At 43.4% G+C, this 19,486-nt stretch overlaps 3 protein-coding genes and 1 long non-coding RNA gene across 7 annotated transcripts; 2 read left to right on the forward strand and 2 right to left on the reverse strand.

Annotated features, from left to right (window-relative positions):
• Nucleotides 1-449: 449 nt before the first annotated feature.
• Nucleotides 450-15,106, reverse strand: LOC130540218 (autophagy-related protein 2 homolog B-like). 2 transcript variants are annotated; one of them, XM_057059207.1, is made up of 43 exons: nt 14,832-15,106; nt 13,824-14,220; nt 13,553-13,715; nt 13,309-13,461; nt 13,112-13,214; nt 12,706-12,868; nt 12,454-12,633; nt 12,252-12,348; nt 12,008-12,172; nt 11,778-11,929; nt 11,493-11,604; nt 11,180-11,423; nt 10,931-11,093; nt 10,729-10,818; nt 10,208-10,396; nt 9,821-10,094; nt 9,633-9,741; nt 9,354-9,555; nt 9,027-9,169; nt 8,777-8,934; nt 8,531-8,706; nt 8,294-8,441; nt 7,958-8,160; nt 5,439-5,519; nt 5,247-5,353; nt 5,078-5,170; nt 4,921-4,991; nt 4,773-4,849; nt 4,517-4,687; nt 4,307-4,439; nt 4,037-4,236; nt 3,734-3,963; nt 3,523-3,640; nt 3,232-3,423; nt 3,042-3,143; nt 2,865-2,943; nt 2,584-2,788; nt 2,442-2,511; nt 2,270-2,352; nt 2,040-2,161; nt 1,788-1,942; nt 1,557-1,706; nt 450-1,486 (listed from the first exon to the last, which is right to left on the reverse strand). In XM_057059207.1, the coding sequence occupies exons 2-43, from the start codon at nt 13,983-13,985 to the stop codon at nt 1,256-1,258; spliced, it is 6,219 nt and encodes a 2,072-aa protein (XP_056915187.1). In that variant the 5' UTR covers nt 13,986-14,220; nt 14,832-15,106; the 3' UTR covers nt 450-1,255. The 2 variants fall into 2 exon arrangements, with proteins under 2 accessions (XP_056915187.1, XP_056915188.1); XM_057059208.1 differs by lacking the exon at nt 14,832-15,106 and adding an exon at nt 14,689-14,712.
• Nucleotides 6,562-12,948, forward strand: LOC130540238 (uncharacterized). The gene is made up of 3 exons (XR_008954337.1): nt 6,562-6,860; nt 6,940-11,985; nt 12,674-12,948. It is a non-coding gene; the product is annotated as an uncharacterized LOC130540238 (long non-coding RNA).
• Nucleotides 14,921-17,272, forward strand: gskip (gsk3b interacting protein). 3 transcript variants are annotated; one of them, XM_057059244.1, is made up of 4 exons: nt 14,943-15,170; nt 15,732-15,905; nt 16,010-16,256; nt 16,345-17,272. In XM_057059244.1, the coding sequence occupies exons 3-4, from the start codon at nt 16,014-16,016 to the stop codon at nt 16,501-16,503; spliced, it is 402 nt and encodes a 133-aa protein (XP_056915224.1). In that variant the 5' UTR covers nt 14,943-15,170; nt 15,732-15,905; nt 16,010-16,013; the 3' UTR covers nt 16,504-17,272. The 3 variants fall into 3 exon arrangements, with proteins under 3 accessions (XP_056915223.1, XP_056915224.1, XP_056915225.1); XM_057059245.1 differs by having other exon boundaries at nt 15,732-15,878; XM_057059243.1 differs by lacking the exon at nt 15,732-15,905 and having other exon boundaries at nt 14,921-15,170.
• Nucleotides 17,273-17,391: 119 nt separating this feature from the next.
• On the reverse strand, nt 17,392-19,457 carry LOC130540235 (NPC intracellular cholesterol transporter 2-like). The gene is made up of 5 exons (XM_057059242.1): nt 19,299-19,457; nt 19,033-19,140; nt 18,457-18,564; nt 18,202-18,374; nt 17,392-17,856 (listed from the first exon to the last, which is right to left on the reverse strand). The coding sequence occupies exons 2-5, from the start codon at nt 19,112-19,114 to the stop codon at nt 17,770-17,772; spliced, it is 450 nt and encodes a 149-aa protein (XP_056915222.1). The 5' UTR covers nt 19,115-19,140; nt 19,299-19,457; the 3' UTR covers nt 17,392-17,769.
• Between the last annotated feature and the right edge of the window lie 29 nt (nt 19,458-19,486).

Genomic DNA, 19,486 nt, shown 5'->3' on the forward strand with positions numbered 1-19,486 from the left:
TAGTTCATTTTCTAATCCACTTCTATATAATTCACGCAATTCATGTCTTATGTACCATGGGACAGTTCGAAAAATAACAATCACACCAATCGGCTTATTTCTTGAATAAATTCTACACCTTTTTAAAAACAAAAAAGGATGCATATTAGGAACCAATATGTGATATTTTCCTGCAATTACGCTTTCTCAACAGCAGATTGGGCCTTTAAATCAATATTGTGCTTTGTTTCTAGTTAATATAGGATTCCTCCGAAATTCTGCAGGGTGACAGCCGTCTTTAAGAAGGATTTTCTTTCCTCACCATCTAAAACTTTAAGTTACATTATGATAATGACATAATAACTTGGATGAACAAAATAAACGTCGTGTTGTAAAACGTGTTTGGGTCTCATGGCATCGATCCTTTACAGAAATGCAACAGTCCATCCTATAAACAGACAGTTATTAAGTTTTGCTTTGGTTTATTCAACCATTTATTTTCCCTTTCATGCTTTTCAATACAAATTCATCAATCAAATGTACATTTATGTACAGGAAAGACAAAACCATCCACATGAACAGTAAACTTACAGATCAAAAGTCTGACACATATCACACAAAAGGTCAATGTGCAGGATATCTGAACGGTGACTGGGTCACTAAAGTTGACTAGCTGATTCAACAGTGAACACAGCTCCTACATTTAAAAGCAGCAAAATAAGAGACATCACTGATTAAAGCTCCAAAAGAAATTTGTGAAATGTCCCCATCTATTATTTGTTTCATAAAGTAGGTCATTCATGAGCTGATTAAAGATGCTGACAATGACTGGATTTGTTCCTGTGTATGTGAAATGATACAAGTCCGCCTTTATTTACAGAAAATAACCAGACCGTACAATACAAAGCATCTTGTATAAATTAAAAATCATAATTACAGCTACTGTCATCAGTGTTTGTTTTTTTTACAGGGCAAAGAAAAAGCAACACAACCTGTAAACCATCTGAGGATGAGATAAATGTTTCTGTTTAATTAGAGTTTTCATCTATTGTTTCCATGAACTATACTTGTGCACATCGCTGGCCTCAAACCTCTTTGATTCGATGTGCAGTTGGACAATGCTCATAACTGAAGGCACCAGGAGGGTTCTGGAAAGCTGATACAAGCTAAATGCCAGAATCAGAGGATCTCATGTCCGCCTGGATTTGCATGTGTCAGATCATATACCTTTGATGGATGTTGGTTCTGTCCTGGAGCTCTACATGAAAAATCCGAGTTACTCTTCGCCCTGCCTCCACTTCTGTGACTCTTCCTGCCTTGCGTCAGGGTGAATCTGGTTCCTCATTCCACCTAAGACATTAGAGGTGGCCTCAGTGGCCACGATGAGCGGCTTGACCACAGCTGGCGGCAGCTGGCGGAGAACTCCGCCCACTGCCCCTGTCATCCCGCGCTGTTCGTGCTCCCTGGTGGCTGTGTCATAGATGGTCAGTGCCGTGTCTGTAATGCCCTGTCGATGTAAAACCGCCACATTTTAACAATCAGCTCTTGTTTTTGTGAGCAATTCAAAAGCAATTTACCTCTTTTACTACTGTGTAAGCTTTGGCCACGCCCTCTCTCAGGTCGACGGGCTGATGAGCCAGTCCGTAAGGGATGTACCGTTTTACCCTCTTTGTGTCTCTCTCATCAGGGACTGGAGACACCATGTCGTAGGCTGTCTCTGCTGCTGCCTGAGATGTTACGCAGCCGTAAGAAATGATCAACTGGAGGGAACCCAGACTTTATTGTTCAGGGTGGAAAGGTGAGCCTACCTGGATGGTCCGCACCATCCTGTTGGTGAGCTCCAGGGCGGCCATGGCTGTCGACGTGCCGAAAGAGGCAGTGCCCCTCTGAAAACCACGAACAATCCGACCGTCTTTTCTGTACTGCTCGATGGGGAGCCAGACCAAATCCCTGAATCCCTGAACTGAACAGATCAATCATTCATGAGACAGAAGTTTCAATGTTAATAATACATTTACCACATATATTGGGAATTTGCTAAAATCCCGTGTTGCTCTCACCCAACTGGACCAGTGAGTGAATAGGCCCCACACCACCCAACAGCCCCGGAAGCTGATTCTTCTTTATGTCAGTAAGCCATTCGTTGATTGCATAGGAAAACAACTTATCCACACCTAATAATCTAAGGGATTGCAAAGATTACCAAGCGTTAGTTTGTAGCGAGGAGTAATTGTGTTATGCAGACGTTCTCATTATGCCGTCAGTTATCTAATTACTGAGATAAACAAACCCTTGTCTGTAGCACAAGCGCCTCAATTTCAACTCTGAGCAGTTAAGTTGTGTCAATCCCATAATTATTCCAGCAAAGGTCCCCTGCAACAGAGCAAACACACACATATTTATGATAGAGAACTAAAAGAAGGTGGAACGTCTACACCGATTATCCCTCTTGGACCCTGTACCTGCTCCATCGACACGTGTTTTCCATGGTAATCCAGACGAATTGGAACCTCAGAGGTAAATCTGAACTCCCTGTGAGGACATAAGCAGTTTTTTTAGATGCAGACAAGCCACTAATTGGACAGGGTTTTTAATAACACCCACCTAAAGAATATGGGCTGGTCTGTGAACGAGGGTGCAGAAGATTCACTGTCAGCCATTTCCTCCCTGCTGGAGAAGCCATTGTGATTCAAACCTCTCTGAGTGGGCAGCGAGATGATTGGGGCTGGGTCGCGGCTGCTGCTGCCGTGTTTGGAGAAGCTACAAGAGATCTCTGGGGTGGCTGCTTTTTTAATAGGAACACAGATGGCTGGGAAACAAGTAAAAACAAGTTAGGAATCAAAGATAAAGTTTGACATCTATAGTAATGTGACAGTGTATTTAACCTTCTTGTGATGGCGATGAGAAAAACTCCACCTCTGTAGCAAGACTGGTAAAGAAGTCCTTCAAGAAAAACAGTGCATCCTTCAAAGAACCCCCCCACCAAAAAAAGGAAACCACTCTGTTATTTGAAAAACAGGAAAATGAGTTGCTCATGTTTGATGCAGCAGAAAAATCTTTACCTGATCAATATTGAGGCGAAGGGGCGTGAGTGAAACACGCAAGCAGCATTCCTGTGGAGCCTGGCTGGACTCCGGACACATGTGGAGAGCCTTAACTGTCAACTAAGAAAGGAAACAAAACAAACGTGCCCAGGAGTTTACAGCGTGCCGACACTGGGCTGGGTTAATACCAGCGTGATGCCTTTCTCACCATATTTGAATGAGCTTTTCTGGGCATTTCCTTGCTCGAATACAAGTAAAGGAACTTATTCATCTGTGAGGCAGCTAGTCTGTCTCGAATCTCCAAGTCCTGGACCACAAACACCTGTCGAGACACCGGCTGATCCACTGTCGGCCCAGAAGCCCCCTGAGCCTGCGGGTACACATCGTGCTGAAACCGCACCTTAAACGGGTGAAAAGAGAACGCGATCAGCACTGAAGACGGTACGGAGTGATTGTAACATCGCGATTCCGAACATTTGTTCCATATGAAGACCTTTACCTTGCTGAGCTGTATCTCCACCAACACATCAGTCTTCCTTCCTCTCCCTCCCCCAGAACGGCTTGAACTCTTGGATTGTCGGACCGGAGTCTGGGAGGGGGAGCTATGAGGTGTAGAACTGAAATGTAACAAAAATGAAAAGAAAAAAACACCTTTTCCACTTTAGAGCTTATTTAATTGTGCAGGCACATCTGAACAGCTATTGGCTCACCCCCAACTTCTAGAAGGAGATGCTGTTAACGTTGTGCTCCCAAAGTCTTTCCCACCGTAGAGGTGCCAGATGACAGAGATCTCCTTGATGAGGTAGCGCACCTCTGGGATGGGAAAGTTCAGGGCTCCGTGGCTTGAGTCACTCCCACACAAGGGCTGGCTGAAATGGTCATCTTTAATGACCACAGGATCTGAAGTAAGCCGCTTTACCACTGGTTCCTGATCAAGATCCTGTAAAAGACAAATAAGACAACATATACTTTAACTCTCTTTGTTGTGAATCCATAACTGTGACCGTCCTGACCTCTCGTCTGAAGCCGGGTGTCTCCAGGATACAAAAGTCATCAGCCTCTTGGGCCAGATTGGGAACAGGGGTGATGAGAGGAGAGTGAAGGACGGGACAAGTGGGGCTTAAATCTTGGTTAAGATTTCCGCTCTCATCCGGGAACAAGAACAGGTCTGAGCGGGGTGGATCGTGATCTTGACAGTGTTCTTCTCGTGCGCCTGTGGACATGGACAAAATGGTGTAAGAGGAGGCGTTTCATCCAATGCTGAAACTGTGTGAAGTCTTCACCATTCTGCTGCAGCCCTGATGAATGCTGGCCTTCTGTCTCCTCCATCGCTTCGCTCATCAAATCCTGCAACATCTGCTGCTCGATATCAGCCAGAAACGACGTCTGAGGTGTGACCCGACTTGGAAATTCAACCTGACCAACATATATTCAAATACGTGTCACCTTCGTTAAGTATTGTAACACAAGCCTGTGTTGGTGTCACTGCTGACCTTGGTCCTCTGTGAGGTGCTGCTGTGTTTGGGCTCTGGTTCTGCTGGGGGCAGTAAGTCTCCATAGCTGGCGACATACTGAATAAGGTTCATGAGGGCAGCACAGGAGTCCGAACAGGTTCTGATGTGAATAATGTCGCTGGAGCAGCGCAGTTCGAACCTTGGCTCTTTCTATCATCCACACAAAATGTAATAGATTACTTTTCAATTTTCCTGACTTAACATTTCACACATGTGATCCGAAGATGGCTTTTACCAGCTTTCCGTCAGCTCCAGGTTTGGCAGCTGTGATCCTGAGCTCCAGAGTTCCCATGTCCACCACTTGCACATAGTCTGTGACAAAGTAAAGAAAATGGGTCAAAGTTCTGTTCATTTCTCTTCAATCATGGTCGTTGCTCACGTACCACGTGCCAGATTGACAGAGACGGCATTGGCCCTGTCTGACAGGAACACGGCAGCCTCATCCAATATGATCCTGCATGATATAACAGATAAAAGCCACCGTACAAGGTAACCATTTAAGATGCCGCTCTACATGTCAGATCAAGAGCCCCTACATACCTGAGTGATGAGGAAGAGTGATCTAAAGACACACTGCTGGAGATACTAAAGGTCTCTACAACCAACAGTGATCTGAGTGGCAGATAAAGGGGTCTGCAACAGAAAGAACAGATGCTACATTAGAATCCTTAAGGATTAAAGAGGGCTATCAAAGAGACGCCTACTTTACCTGTAGTCAAGAGAACAGCTCCACAGGTGTAAGTGTAGGGTGGAGACCGAGGTGGGAGGGGCGTATCCCAACACTGGCTCATTGGTGATATTCAGAAAGTCAACAATCTGTGGCACAGAGAACTGTCAGTAATACGCCACAGGAACATTTACTTAATGGCCACAGAGAATTAAAACAGTCATTTAGGCCTACCTGATCATACCAACCCGTGCAAGGAGGGGCCATTTTATGCTGCAGGGTGGCTCCTCTCACTCCAACAGCAATAAGAATTTCCTGTATTTAAAAAAATCATCATCACTGAGTCCTTTCCCAGAGAGTTTTTTTTTAAATTTTCTTATATAGACCCTCCCTTGGAAAGACTGATGACAAGAAAAAAAATGTCTGTTCTGCATCTGAGTTGACCAAATATCTCCAAACCTACAGCTAACCTTGTAGCTGTAGCCTCATCATTGTGAAATGAGAAATTGTTTTTTATTGTGTTTATTATATGTACAACTGCTCTGTGGTATCATTCACCCTCTCATGCATGTACTTTCTGTCTTACAATAGAATAATGAGAACAGAAAAATGTAACTACTGTGACACAAGAAAACTAAATATTAGAGCAGAATGAAAAGCCTTTATTCACATGGGATCATGTGCCCATTAAAATGGTGACACTAAAAGCATACTAAATATGCTGGGACTTATTTAAAGTGGTAGAATTGTGAGCTTGTGGCAGCTGAACTTCATCATCTCAGAGGAAATCCTGCACTTTCACTGTTCAGCTCTTTGGGACTGTAAAATAATAGTATAGTAATAATAGTATGACCAACCGGAAAAAAAAAACACTGGTAGAGAGCAGATTTTCACCAAGCAGGTCATTTTCCCACGTATTGTGATTTCCACCCACACTATAGCATTTATACAGCACTCGCTTTAGTTATACAAGGTTTCATAACATTGACGGTTGCTTTATGATCAATGTCCATTGGCAAAGGTCAAGCCCCTCCGGAAACCCGAACATCACCAAAAATCAGTCATCTATTGCTTGGCCAATTATCAACACGTGCTGAAAATGTGATTGAAATCATTTTAGAACTTTCTGAGTTATTTTGCTCAGTCGTAAATGCTGGCTGTCACATAACCCGGAGGTACATATACTTGGTTTAAACTGTACACGTGGGGCTTTTCCATCCCTGTTATGAGGAGCAAACACAAAAAGCCATATTTTCCTCTAACACTTTCTCCACAGCAGATGGCGCCTGTAGCACATTATAAAACGGAAAGGTGAATTCAAGCAATCTGATTGGTTGTTATTCGTGCTATACTGCGCATGTCAGTTGTGCCGTTGTGACATATCCCTCCGCGCTGAGCAACAACACAAACAAACAGAACTTCTAGCTTAAGTATTGTTAACCTAACGGATGGTCTGTACAACAGAGAGCACGGAAATAAAGCGCTTTGTAGATTGGTGAGAGGATAACAGTGTGTCAATGGAGGTTAAAACGATGTCTAAACGGCACTCCAACAACATTCCTAGAGATGGTCCTGTCGGGAACGCAATGGTTAACTATGGACCTAGCATCATCATCGGTCTTCATCTTTTCTCCGTGTCCACTGCAGCTACTCATGGTGCCTCCTCACAAACAACAATGCCTCATTTTTTTTGTTTCTGTTTCGTGACAAGGTGCAATTCTTTTCTTTCAAATAGACAACTTGAGACTGTTTTGATGGACAAGACTGATGGACGAGACCTAAATGTAATGAACGCTGACTCAGGTGAGGAGCTTCTGTGGTTTGGGGATAACGTAGATGACGGGTATGAGATTTTAGAACCGCCAGAAGATGCAGAAACCTATGGGGAGGACTGCAGTACTGAGGACTCTGACAAAGAAGACTCCTTGGAAAAGGACTCTGATGAGGAGGAGTTAGAAATACCATATACATCTACTGGATCATCTAAAATGAGGTTCAGGGAGGAAGAGGAAGAGAAGGACAGAAGCAGATAACAGCGGACAGTTTCCAACTGACTATTCAGGCAGAAAATACACAAAGAACCAGCCTGCGGGTGATCTTGATGTGGACGTGAAGTTCAATGCCGGTGCAGATTTTACAAGGAAAAGATGTGAAGAACCAGATGCTGACCAATAGAAATTAAAAGGCGTCAAGTGTGTTGACAAAACAAATGAGAGGCAAATGGCCATAAGACAATGATTCCTCCAGAAGAAAACCCTCTTGGCAATGTGACGGAATTTTCAGTAGTTAAATACAAAAATATGTAGATTAAGTTCCCACAAAATCTCATATTTTAACTGCTACAAGTGCTAAATAGTTTTTGGACCAGCCAGCCATCAGCCAGCTTTAAGAATATGTTGCAGTTTTAAACTTAGGTTATATAAACCAATAATCAGCAGTTACTGTTAGGTTGTAATGGCAGGGGCTCAAAACGTGTCTCATGTGATTTTTTTTCCCTTGGAAGTCCTTCAGTGCTGTGTTTACTACATGAATGACAGAGATAACGTAATGCTATGGATCAAAGACAAACATGCAAGATTATATCAAATGTGGCTGTCAGATACTGCATCAGTAGTTTATGTAAACTACTTTTGTAAAGGAGAACGAGGTTACCTCGAGACCTGTGTTGGTGTTGTGCTGATGTACAGGAGGCCTAAAAGGTTATTGCCAAAATGGACTAAAACATTTAGCCAGCAGGTGATAGGAGTCTCTACCTTGATGTTGTGCTCTGGGTTCGGTGATGATACTTTGACGGCCACGGACACCATGCTCCGAGCCTCCAGGCCGATGCACTCTGAGGGCGTTGAAGATCTCTCGGGGGAAGTCTCTGATTGGTAGATAGTTGGATCTAACCAGTGAGGATGTGTCCTGGACGGCAAATTGACGTCCAAGACGGAAAGGCCTCCATCCACAAGTCCTGATTAGTTGAACAAAGTGAGAGATCAATAAAAAATGTTAAAAAAAAACAAAAAACAAATAATGACGTCACAATCTAGCTGTATGACAATACCATACAATATTGAAGTTGTGTTAATACTGGGGTTAAATACCTTGGTGATACATGCAAACACTGCTGGTGTGGAAACAGATGTAATGTTGATCTTTGTAGCCCTCGTGCTGCATGACACTGAACAACACGCCATTCTTTACCTCCAGCCAGAATTCACCATGTTTGTTTTTCAATACAGTTTTGTCCTTCTGAAAGAAAGCAACAACAGAAACTAAACCCAATCCGTTCACAAAGCATTTTACATTGGGCCAAGCTGGAAAAATCAGTGAGCGTTTACCATAGCATTAGCTTGTAGCGCGATCAGGCCGTGATTGACACTGACGATGACAGAAAATAGGCTCTGGGAGGTCTTGCTTTGGGCTTTGGGCTTTTTCTTCTTGCGAGACTGGAGGCTTGGGTCTGAAGCAGGAATGTAATAATGCATGGTTTCTTCATCTGACCCGCTGGTCTCATCTGAAAATACGACAGGCCAGTAAGATTTAAACTGCAACGGTGCTGTGATGTCTGATGTCTGTCAGCTCACCATCAGGACCAGAGGAGCGAAACTGACTAAAGCTGTCTTTGGAGTAAGTGTTGATCAACTGACTGGCGACAGAGAGGCCAACTCCATAAGGGATGTTTTCCACCGTCTCCACGGGAGATGGAGCAGTCGGCTCCCAAAGCAGCAAATCGTTATTTATCCTAAAATATATAGAATAAGGCTTTTTAATGGCCCGCTCTAAATCTCAAAATGAAAGTAATTAATGAATATAGAAATCTTTAGGCGTTTGTACCTGTTGTGCAGTGTTTCATAAAATGCTTTGCTGGGGAAGGATAACTGCACATTGGGGAGACACAACTCAACAATGAACCTTGAGTTGCTCATGGTCTTCTCCTGGAATTCCGTCATCTCAGTGACGTCACCCGGAATGACCATCTGCAATGGAAACAATAAAGACACCGAGTACATCATCACCGCCTGCTCTCTCGGGAGGGTTAGGTATGCAAACCACCATCTGTTCAGAAATTCCCTCACGCCTGAATGCAAACATGCACCATGCGGAAACAGTTTGAGCTTCAACCGCTGACGTCATTTGATGTCCACCATAACTATAACTTACCTCCTCATTTTCGTACATGACCCTTCGCGATGAAAACGGAGAGGGCTCTGCTTTACCAAAGTCACACACGTCCTTCAGTGAATGTGCAGCGCCCTCCTCCTCTTCCTCTTCGAGTGAATGGTCCTCTACCCCCTCATCATCTTCGGCCTGCACCCGCTCAAGTATCGAGTGCACTGCAGTGGGGTTCATCTTCAGCACGACCCTGCTCACACAGTTTTAACACTGTATCAAGGCAGATCCTGGTTGGACAGATCAGCTTTGGTTGGTTAGCGGAGTTACCTCGGCCAGTCAAATTTAACACTTTCTGACGTTGTCATGTCTCCGTCCATGGTGTGAGACACTCGGAGGAAGCGGACGGCTGGGTGGTTAGTCTCCTCTTGAAATTTTCCTGTCCAACACAAAAACAGTGAAAGCAGTTCGAGAAGAGTTTCACAGTTGGAATTTCAAATTTTATTGAGATTACTTACCAATGAGCTCCCTGAATGTGAGCTCCAACTTAGTTTGATCAGGTGAGTTGCCAGCCATGAATTCTGTTTTGACTTCCAGATCTTCCAGTTCCAGAAAGAGGACTTCCTTCTGCAGGGACTTCTTAAACCAGGGGCCCCGTTCCTGATCTGAGCGCAGGTCAGGAATAGGGAAGCGGAGAGCGAGGCCCAGCACCGGCGCGTTTACAGTCAATGACACGTGACAGTTGCTGGGAGTGTGACTGTCATCCAGAAAAACCTCTGTAAAGGCTTTATGCTGTGGAGTGAATTCGAGGAGATGTTTAGACTACAAAACACATGCGAGAGATTCACATTTCATGTTACATTTCCTTCATTTTAGAGAGGAAATTTGCAGTCATTCATTCATACCAGGCTGACGTGTTTATTATAGGATGTGTACAGGTGAGACGCCATCAGCTCTGTGGCGGCCAGCTTCTGGGGTTGGAGCAACGAGTTGAGACGGTCTACAATACTAATGTCCAGCTCGCATCGCACCGGGCCCAGCTCCACCTGGATTTCTGCTTTCCTGGGAATGGTGCTGAGTCGAAACTGACCGCTCTGGAGAAAGAAGCGATGCAATGATTGAGTAAAGTCCTAAAAACCACACTGATTATTTCCCCTTGTTCCAGTGTGTGGTAGCTACTCGCTTGTCCTACCTGGCTGAATAATAGAATAATAACTGCTGCATTTACTCACTTCCTGCTGGAACAGGCAGTCAGTGACTTAACAGTTTACAAAAAATGGACGCCATCCATTTTATGTGCAACAGTCTTATAAATATTGGTTAACAACATTTACATATACATCTGTATACAGCACCTATCAAACAGTTTGACAAAAACTTGAGGTCTATTTATAGAATGTAAAAATATAGAATGGAGGACTTTTACCTGAGGGCCTTTCCTCTCTTTCTGTTTGTACAGCAGGTGAAGGCAGGTCTGCAGAGGCACATCAGGGCTCGCCATGTCAAATGTCAGGAGCTGCAATTTAAAATAGAGCACCTACCGTTATTATGCCATCTCCGACTTCCAAGCCTTTTTATAACAATGATGTGTGCGGGCTCTAAGTTCAGTTTGGGTCTGAAACTCAAACCTCTGTGTACTGAATGCCTCTTTGGGAGTCGCTGCTGAAACCCTCAGATGGAAACAGGCACTCTAAAAACTCCATCTGGTTGAGAGAGACGTCGGTGTTGAAGGTCCGCAGACTGGATCCCTTACAGTGCTCATAGCTGATCTTGAGCCCCTGGGCCACAAACCTGCAAATTGAAACCCAGATCAGACACACGTTAACAATCAATGAGACTTTCATCCTGCTGAATTCCCCAGTAAATTTTACGTGCACCTGAGATTGTCATGGGGGCAGGCCTGGTTAAAAATGTTTCGAGACTCAAGGAAAGCCGCTGGGGCAAGATGCTGGGGCCCTACTGTGCGGAAGAAGTGTGCAGCCATAGGACCGAGGGGACTGTGAGCTGCATCCGGTGGTGGCAACGGGTCGATGTGGAGGACCGAGATGGCCAGGCTGCTCAGCTTCAAATTCAAAAGCAGCTCTGGTCGAGACTCATCACCATGAGGTTTGGAAGGGTGGGCTAAAATACAGGCACAGATTTAATTCACTGTGTTTAAAATAAAAAAGGTTTAAAAAAAATGACACTTACACGCTTGTCTCAATACATTTTGATGAAGTTGAGAGTCTTGCAATACAATTGGACTTTCATTAACCTGCTTCTCTCTGTGTCGAGGTAGATCAATGTAATCATCCCACAGAGCCTAAAAACAGGCACATTTGGCTCCATTAAAATTTGAAAAACAATATTTCTTAATGTCCTCTATCAGAAAAGCTGACACGCAGGTGTTTCTGTAGTAATAAATGCATAAGAATAGTAAAAAATGAAATGTTTTTATCACATACAACAATAGTTATTTACAACATAATGACTTACTGTTGCATTAGCAGAGGGAGATTCTCCAGGAGAAGCAGAGTAGTTGCTGTTAAGAGATAAATCCAAGTCGACTGTGGGCGGTTCACCAAGAGGAGGCAGCGACGACAGGCTGTGAGACATATCCATGTCGGCCATGGAAAAGAACACGTCGTCTAGAGGACAGAAAAAGACAGACGCCATCACTTCTGATTTCAGTGGCTGGTTGCAGGTCAGAGGATCATTTTTGCCACCTCGACTCGACACGGTTCTTGTGGTTTGGCTTTCAAACATTTCAGGGTCGACTCCTGTGACCGTGGTGTCTTTCTTTAGACACCGGTTCAGCTCCATGTGGAGCCGGTACTCGTCCTCCTGTTGCATGGGTCTGCTCTTTCTGTCCTTGCTCCATTCTTGTGAACCTTTACCCGCAGAATAAACAAAGGTTTACACATACAAAATTGGGTTATTAAAGATTTTGATTAACAGAGAAGTGCTCACCTCCACCGGAAAAGGCTCCGAATAGGTCCAAAAGAAGATGAACTTGTCGCGGCGACAGCAGAATCAACAGTGTGTCGATGTGACCGTCAACATCCAGCTGAAATAAAAACTGTGCATTTTAACCAGATGCTCAGATAATTCCAACTTTTTCAAAGAGTCAGTAATTTAGCTTGTTCCAGATACACCAACAGAGCACACATACCTTTGCTCCGGGCATAGCTAGGTTGTTCTTCAGAGTGAGGGAGATCTCGATTTTCCCACCAAGGCTCCCGACCTGCACAGCTTCAAATGGTGCTGCAGAGTATACTGGTTCTGTGAACTGGGGATGCGGCTCGCAGATTATTTTAGGATTCCAGCTCGGGGACAGTTTTGGTTCGGTTTCCTGAGGATAAGATGTGTATTATACATGTGTTTTCCACTAGGTAATTGGGAAATGAGACTTTGTCAGACCAACCGTGGGAGTTGGTGAAGATTTACAGCCAGCGCGGGACACCTCGGAGAACTCGTCCCAGAACACAGTGATGCCTTCCATCTGCAGGTTTTTGTGGGCAAACGTGGTCGGCTGATGCACGTTAACGTCTGAAGTCTCCTCGTTAGTTTCATCACAGTAAACCGTCCTGGAAACACAGACAATCTGGAATTAACCACTTTTGTACAAAGCTGTCCTTATCGCAACTAAAATAAAATGCAACATTAATTTTCTGTGCTTGCAATTTAAACAGCACATTAAAAACACATATCTTTCAGCAATTTTCTGATATATATGAGCACCATAACACATATATACATTTTTACTCAATTCTGACATAAAAAAGGTAAGTTGGGAAATATGGATTTCCTCAGTGACTCTGAAAACATACTTGTTAATTCGAATCTCCAGCGCGATTCCAGTTTTAGAATTTTCTGGAATGTGTTCAATTCTGAGAACTGTATCCAAAAATGTCACTTTAACTCTCCTCAGGACTGCGTGACCAGAGAGAAAGGAAATGAAATAGTTACTTACACATAAGTGGGTTAGAGAACACAACTGAATGTTGTGGTTACACACACAGTGTACCTGTTTCTATTGTTTCGGCAAACTTCTCTAATCCTTCAAAAGGCTGAAAACTCTCTCCGAGGTCATCCGTGAGCTTCTGGCTTAGGCATTCTTTGGCCAGTTGCATGCTGCTTGTCATAAAACTGGACCAGCACATGGGCTCAGTGCCAGATGCTGAAGGAACAACCGACAGGTGACCAACTGTGACGTAACTTGTGCATATGTTTGGACCTGTAATAAAAAGAAAACTGGACTGTGTTCTTACCTACTCTTGGTTTTGGTCTGAAGACCATCTCTAACCCTTTGACCTCAAGGGCACAATTTTCCTGCACAAGCGCTGCCCATGGGACAGTTAAAGAAATGGTCTGGATAAACCCAGTAATGACTTCAAACGGTGCATCTGCTGTCTCCAGGAGTTCATTCAGCGACTGAGAAACAAACCAAAAATGCAAGAAATTTCCCAGTGTTAAATTACAGCCTGTTTAATTTTTAAAGAAAATCCATCAAATGTTCTTTAAAAAAAGCGATGCACATACCCATTTATCAAGCGGCACCTGCGAAAGTGAGCCAGTACCTTGATAGAGATCTAAACTGAGCTGATCCAAGCTTAGTTTCTCTTCCAAAAAGTTGCCAAGGTACCTATGCAGGAGATATCTGCAGGCCCGCTTCTTGATGGACTCAGAAAAAGGCCAAGGCATCTTAACTTAGAGGGTCTAGAGGCCACGAGAAAAGAAAGGGAGCTCGAAGCTCTGGAAGTGGAATGCTGCAGCTGCTTATCAATTAGCGTTATTGTTGTGTCATCCTGTTGACTTCAGGATGTGAAGAACCTGTAAATTCAAGCACCCATTATATTCCAGATTTGAGGGCGTTTGGGAGGATGTGTAAAAACTTAAAGATATATCAGGGAAGTGGTCTTGCTCCAGTTTGCTGCACCTATTGAATGACACACAAAAATTGCACTCTGTAATATGATACGTGAATCATTTTTTGTTGTTGTATCACAGCCCAAACAAGCCTCCTGAATTCATGCAATGAGTAAATGGTTCCCAAATAACATACAGCATATCGGACAATAAATGGGTATTTCATGTTATTGTTGGTGCAAGAATGCATTGCTCATCTTGTCAAGCAAACGAATGCAAGCTAAATACACTCATGTGGAAACTGTTATTAAGCTAAGCTAAGTCGAGTTAAACAGAACTGTCAGCCACCTCTACGCTTTCCCTCTGCCCAGACAAAGGTACGTTTTTAAGCTAACTAGCTGACCAGCAAGAGGCTAGCAATGCCGACTAACCTACCACTATCACCAAGTTAGCAACATTAGCATTGCCGGCTACCGCCAGGCTGCGTTTGCAGCAGTACATCCTCGCTCATTAGCACGCCAGCTAACACAAAACCCACCGTTTTCCAAGTTATTCTCTCTTTCTTAAGACATATACACAGACAAATGATGACACAGCTACACACCAACGCAGCATGCAAACACCTGCGATCAACGCCGCGAGACAACACTTAAATACATCTCTATACAGCTCGCAAATGACCTTTTAACTGAGTTGTTTACAAACACTTTCATGACTCCGCACCGTCAGAGCCTGCACGCGCCGGGGCGGGATTAACCCGTGACGTCACAACATGGCGGCTTTTTCGCGTGACACACCGGACAGTTAGTGGGTCACCATCTCGTACAAGTAGCCATTTATTCAAACCGCACTTAAACTGGGGGAAAGTGGCTACTCCTCTTGGGATCCGGCTCTGGTGAACCAGTCTGTGGTGAACCATTCGGGCTTGGCGTTTGTCTCCGTTTGCTGAAGCTCATTCGTCCGAGCCGCCTCTTCGGGGAGCTCCCGAGCGATCTGGAAGCTTCCGCAGGCAGCAAACGGGTGAGAAAAATAAACGCAGTTATTATTTAGAAGGGGGGAAAAAAAACTAAATAAAACTAACATTTTTATTCCGAAGCACACGTAAAATGTCCTCATATTTTCATGGGTGCGCTTTAGCCACGTTGTTGATACGATTTTCTGTCTGGAATACGTCTGTATCGTAGTTTATCTAGTTGTTGGGCTAGCATTAACCAAAGTGAACCAGTAGTATTAGCAGTGTTAGCATCGTAGTCTCACACTGTATATTAGTCTAAGTTAAGACAGCACAGAAGTAGGATTGTGGCATTTAGATGTAACACAATCATTAATGCAACACTAAATTGTGTGCTGTAAGCTAACTGCTGAGAATGGGAAGGAAAATTATTTCAATGTAAAAGGGATTATTTGAAGTTAACTGCGCTTAGAATCGTTGAAAAACAGCCATGATTAATGTCATTAATAATTAATTATGATCTATATTTGCTTTTGGGGTAGTAACTGTGGGTATAAAGTATAATGAAGAACATCTTGTACTTCCTTGAAAGTGATTGAAAAGTGCATTTGATTAATATTGTTCAACAGAAAAAAGGAGCACGAAAGAAATAGTTCTTGGTTACCGCATTTTTCCACCCTCGACTGTTGTGTAAAGGCAGCCGGCCAACGTGGTGCCAAAGCAGGATGGCCGATCTCACAACTGGCAAGACGGGATTCCAAACCGCCCAACACTAGGTGGTTTAAAATTGATTCACCAAGGAGGCAAATGGATGGATCAGATTTAGCATTTTTCTGATGCACAGCAAACTCTGCACTTCGACCCTTTATCTCCAGATCTCACAGGGTTTGTGTGTCTTTGTTACCAGGGGGATGGAGATAGACTGCCAGCCCGAGGAGCCCATCGCCTCTTCATTTGATGAAGACTCCATTGTTCTTGGTGACGTCAAAGACATGAGACTGGAGGCAGAAGCGGTGGTCAATGATGTACTCTTTGCCGTCTCCCAAATGCACGTGTCGCAGAGTCTCAACAGCGCATTAGATGTGGCCTACATTAATGTGGAAACAAGAGAGGGAAACCGGTTTTGTCTGGAGCTTACAGAGGCAGGACTTCGAGTAAGAACAACAGTGGTTTTCTCTTCTTTTTTTTAAAATTTTATTTTGCATCTTTATGACACTAATCTCTGCCGATTCTGTCCATCAGGTGGTTGGCTATGCCTTTAATCAAGTAAATGAGGATTTGAACACCCAGTATCACGAGACTGTGTATTCGCTCCTTGACATGCTGAGTCCAGGTTACAGGGAAGCCTTTGGGAATGCCTTGCTTCAACGTTTGGAGAGACTGGGTCAGAACGGACAATGAGAATGGACCAAACTGCTGCAAACCAAGTAGTTAGACTTGAGATTGATGTAGGGGAGTTCACCAAAAATAACCAAGTTCAAATATAAACCTGTTCCTGTGTTGTTCCTCCAGTTACCCACTCTCCATGACAATAAGACATATAATGATATCCTATTTTAGCCTTGCTCTAACTTCCATAGCATTCCATGAGTCTATAGTGGCTGCTCAGGATTGGTGGTTTGTGCTCTGTGGCAACAGTGTTGACTTAACTTTTGAAAGATCATCCAGCTTCCATCTGTTATTGGAGGGTTTGAGGAACTTGCACCTTTTTATACCCAGTATGTGAGAAAGTAGCAAGTAGTGTGACTGATTCCAATTCCTTGCACTGAAAGCTGTGATCCAAGTGATCAAATCTAGCTGGAATTAAAGCTCCATTCTTCTAGTGCGACACACTGCCTTAAGGACAGGTTTCGGTTAGAAAAGTACAAAAAGGTAGTATCCTTAGTGGTACTTGAGTTTTTGTGGGCTTTTCCTCTGACTTTGAAATGGACGCCCATCTACGATCTACTGTTGGAGGAGTCAGTTGCCAGGCAACGTGCAGTATGGACTTGGCAACGCTGAGTTGCACGTCAAAGTAAGCTCACTCCTAATTCAGGTGTTTCCGGTTCAACAGCAACAATCGTGGGTTGTTTTCATTGAAGATGAAACTGTTGAACCGTTTCCCACTTTAAAACTGCTCGTGTGACTTCTGCTGAACTCTGCTGTGACTAATAAAGTCAAATGTGTCAAAGGCTTTTCTTTTCATCTCAAGAGTGCACATGATCAAATGTAAGACGTTTGAGCCTGTGTTCAACCTTACAAGGATGTTAATATCAGGTTTTATAAGAAAGTTTTTGATAACACCTGCAATTTAAGTACATAATTAGATTTCTTTATTAGAACTTACATTTTCATCAATTCCATGTTTTATTGCAGTGTAAGAAATGGAAGTAGTACAAGTTTTAAACAACCTTGTGTGACTACACAGCAGCCAGTAAGACATTTGTAATGAAGCGGAATGACTGACAAACATTCACGCGTTAATCCACAACTCAAAGCTGTCAGGCTGCAGCCGTCACTTCAGCTGGATTCTTGGATGTGGTGTGCAGCAAGACCTAGTCAACTAGTCACAGACACACCTTAAAATCAGTTTGGATTAAGGAATAAAATAAGATTTTTACACTCTGTTGCATTTACTCAGTTGAATCCCTTTAAAAAGAAGCTGAAGCTGTTGATACGGTTGCTCATTTAGCCAACGATCTGAACTGGAAACCTGATGCAGAACAAGTCCTTCTGGCTGTCATCTTTCAGTTCCCATTCGACGACCAGCTTAATCTAAAAAGAGGACACATGAGTGTGAGCAAAGTGTGCTTTACAAAGTTCGTGTCTAGAAATGGGTATGAAAAAGAGGAAGTAGTGCACATCTGTTAGCACCCTGTGATGTGATTGAATCACAACATTTGTCTTAATTTAGAGTCAGCGTCCAGTGGTGGAATGTGGGCTATTAGATGACTGCTACTCTTAACAGCTCAGTTATCAGCAGATATAAGGAAGAAAAGGGAACACACAATGGTAGATTTCAAATGTTTGAACTATGTGCTCAATCTGCTAACCTGTTCCACCCATGGAATTTGATTAGGTCACACACAGAATCAAGGGATTGTTGCAATTGTTGCTTACAGCTGGATACTCCGTCTTCACTGGCAGAGAGTTGACATAATGGTAGCTCTGCTGGACGTGGATGGGACACTTGATTCCAGACTTGCAGCCATCCTCCAAAGGAATGGGGAAGGGTATGGGGATTCCAGCTACAATACCATGAACCACTGCCTTACTCTTCTGGCTCTCCACGGCTACAAAAGGGATCAACCGTTAACACATGGTGCACATTTAAATTGGGACTAGGGTGTGATTTTCCTAAAAAGTTGCACTTACTACTGCTGAAAGTTACATTGACACTGTAGGACTGCCCTTTATGTAGCTGGCATGGCTGAGTGGGACACGGAACAATGTCAACGTCAGCTACTTTGCCAGAAGTAGACCCTGAAGAAGAAAAGAGAAGCTGTAAAATGTAATAAGTACAGGCACATTTTCTCTCCAACTGGTTAGTACTGGTTAGGCTGGTGGTGATTGGCAACTAAAGATTGGATGCGTTGAGAAATTCCTATAACTCATGTTGCAGAGAAAAAGGCATCATTGCCCCTGTGACCAAGTAAAACAGGAAGGTGCATTTTGGTTGCATTAGCGTTATCTTGTAAAGTCCATGTGCAACCTACTGACACAGGCGCCACTTGCACAATATTTTACTTTACAATATTTTACTGCCCATACTTTACAGGGATCTGATTTGATTGTTATTTCCGTTTACTGGGGTGACGTTTTTAATCGAGAACGGAAAAGCACTAAATTAAGCACAAGATGTTCATGTTCAATCACGTTTTGGTATTTTTTGCACATGTAAATTATTTTATTGTGACAAACTCGATGAACAGTTTCAGAGGGGAAACTTACCGCAATCTGCGAATTTCACTGGCTCGGCACAGGTGAATCCTATTAAACACAACAAAACGACCAAACCACTCCGGACGTCCATTATTCTATATTTTCTGACGTATTGATCTGCAAATGAAGAAAGTAAACACCAACACGTAAAACATTAAACGACCTTAACTTATAATAGTGCTTGACGTGATTCATTATTTCATTTTTTCGCCAACTAATGAGAATTTAAAAGTGATTAGAAGAGTGACAGGGGAAAGTAAATCATCGTTACTTACCGGATACTGTGGCAAAAAGAAAAGGTTTTCTAAATTATGCTGTGTACTGAAATTTAAAGACTGGACAGTCTGTACCCTGAGAGCTATTTTATATGATGAGTCTGAACCAGCGCCGCCCTGACTTTATTTCCGTAGATCACGAGATCGACGTAAACCTTTTTATAGTGGATCCTTCACCCTAAATCTTG

This window comes from Takifugu flavidus, chromosome 16 (assembly GCF_003711565.1).
Source record: "Takifugu flavidus isolate HTHZ2018 chromosome 16, ASM371156v2, whole genome shotgun sequence".
Taxonomy (NCBI): domain Eukaryota; kingdom Metazoa; phylum Chordata; class Actinopteri; order Tetraodontiformes; family Tetraodontidae; genus Takifugu; species Takifugu flavidus.

Coding starts and splice junctions, on each gene's coding strand:
- LOC130540218 (XM_057059207.1), bottom strand. CDS start 13,985: ATGCCTTGGCCTTTTTCTGAGTCCATCAAGAAGCGGGCCTGCAGATAT. Junction 4,850..4,920: donor CTCTGTCAATCTGGCACGTG/GTACGTGAGCAA, acceptor ACTTTGTCACAG/ACTATGTGCAAGTGGTGGAC. Junction 2,512..2,583: donor GACCAGCCCATATTCTTTAG/GTGGGTGTTATT, acceptor ATGTCCTCACAG/GGAGTTCAGATTTACCTCTG.
- gskip (XM_057059243.1), top strand. CDS start 16,014: ATGGAGATAGACTGCCAGCCCGAGGAGCCCATCGCCTCTTCATTTGAT. Junction 16,257..16,344: donor TTACAGAGGCAGGACTTCGA/GTAAGAACAACA, acceptor TCTGTCCATCAG/GTGGTTGGCTATGCCTTTAA.
- LOC130540235 (XM_057059242.1), bottom strand. CDS start 19,114: ATGGACGTCCGGAGTGGTTTGGTCGTTTTGTTGTGTTTAATAGGATTC. Junction 18,565..19,032: donor AGTGAAATTCGCAGATTGCG/GTAAGTTTCCCC, acceptor TTTCTTCTTCAG/GGTCTACTTCTGGCAAAGTA. Junction 17,857..18,201: donor TGAAGACGGAGTATCCAGCT/GTAAGCAACAAT, acceptor TCCTCTTTTTAG/ATTAAGCTGGTCGTCGAATG.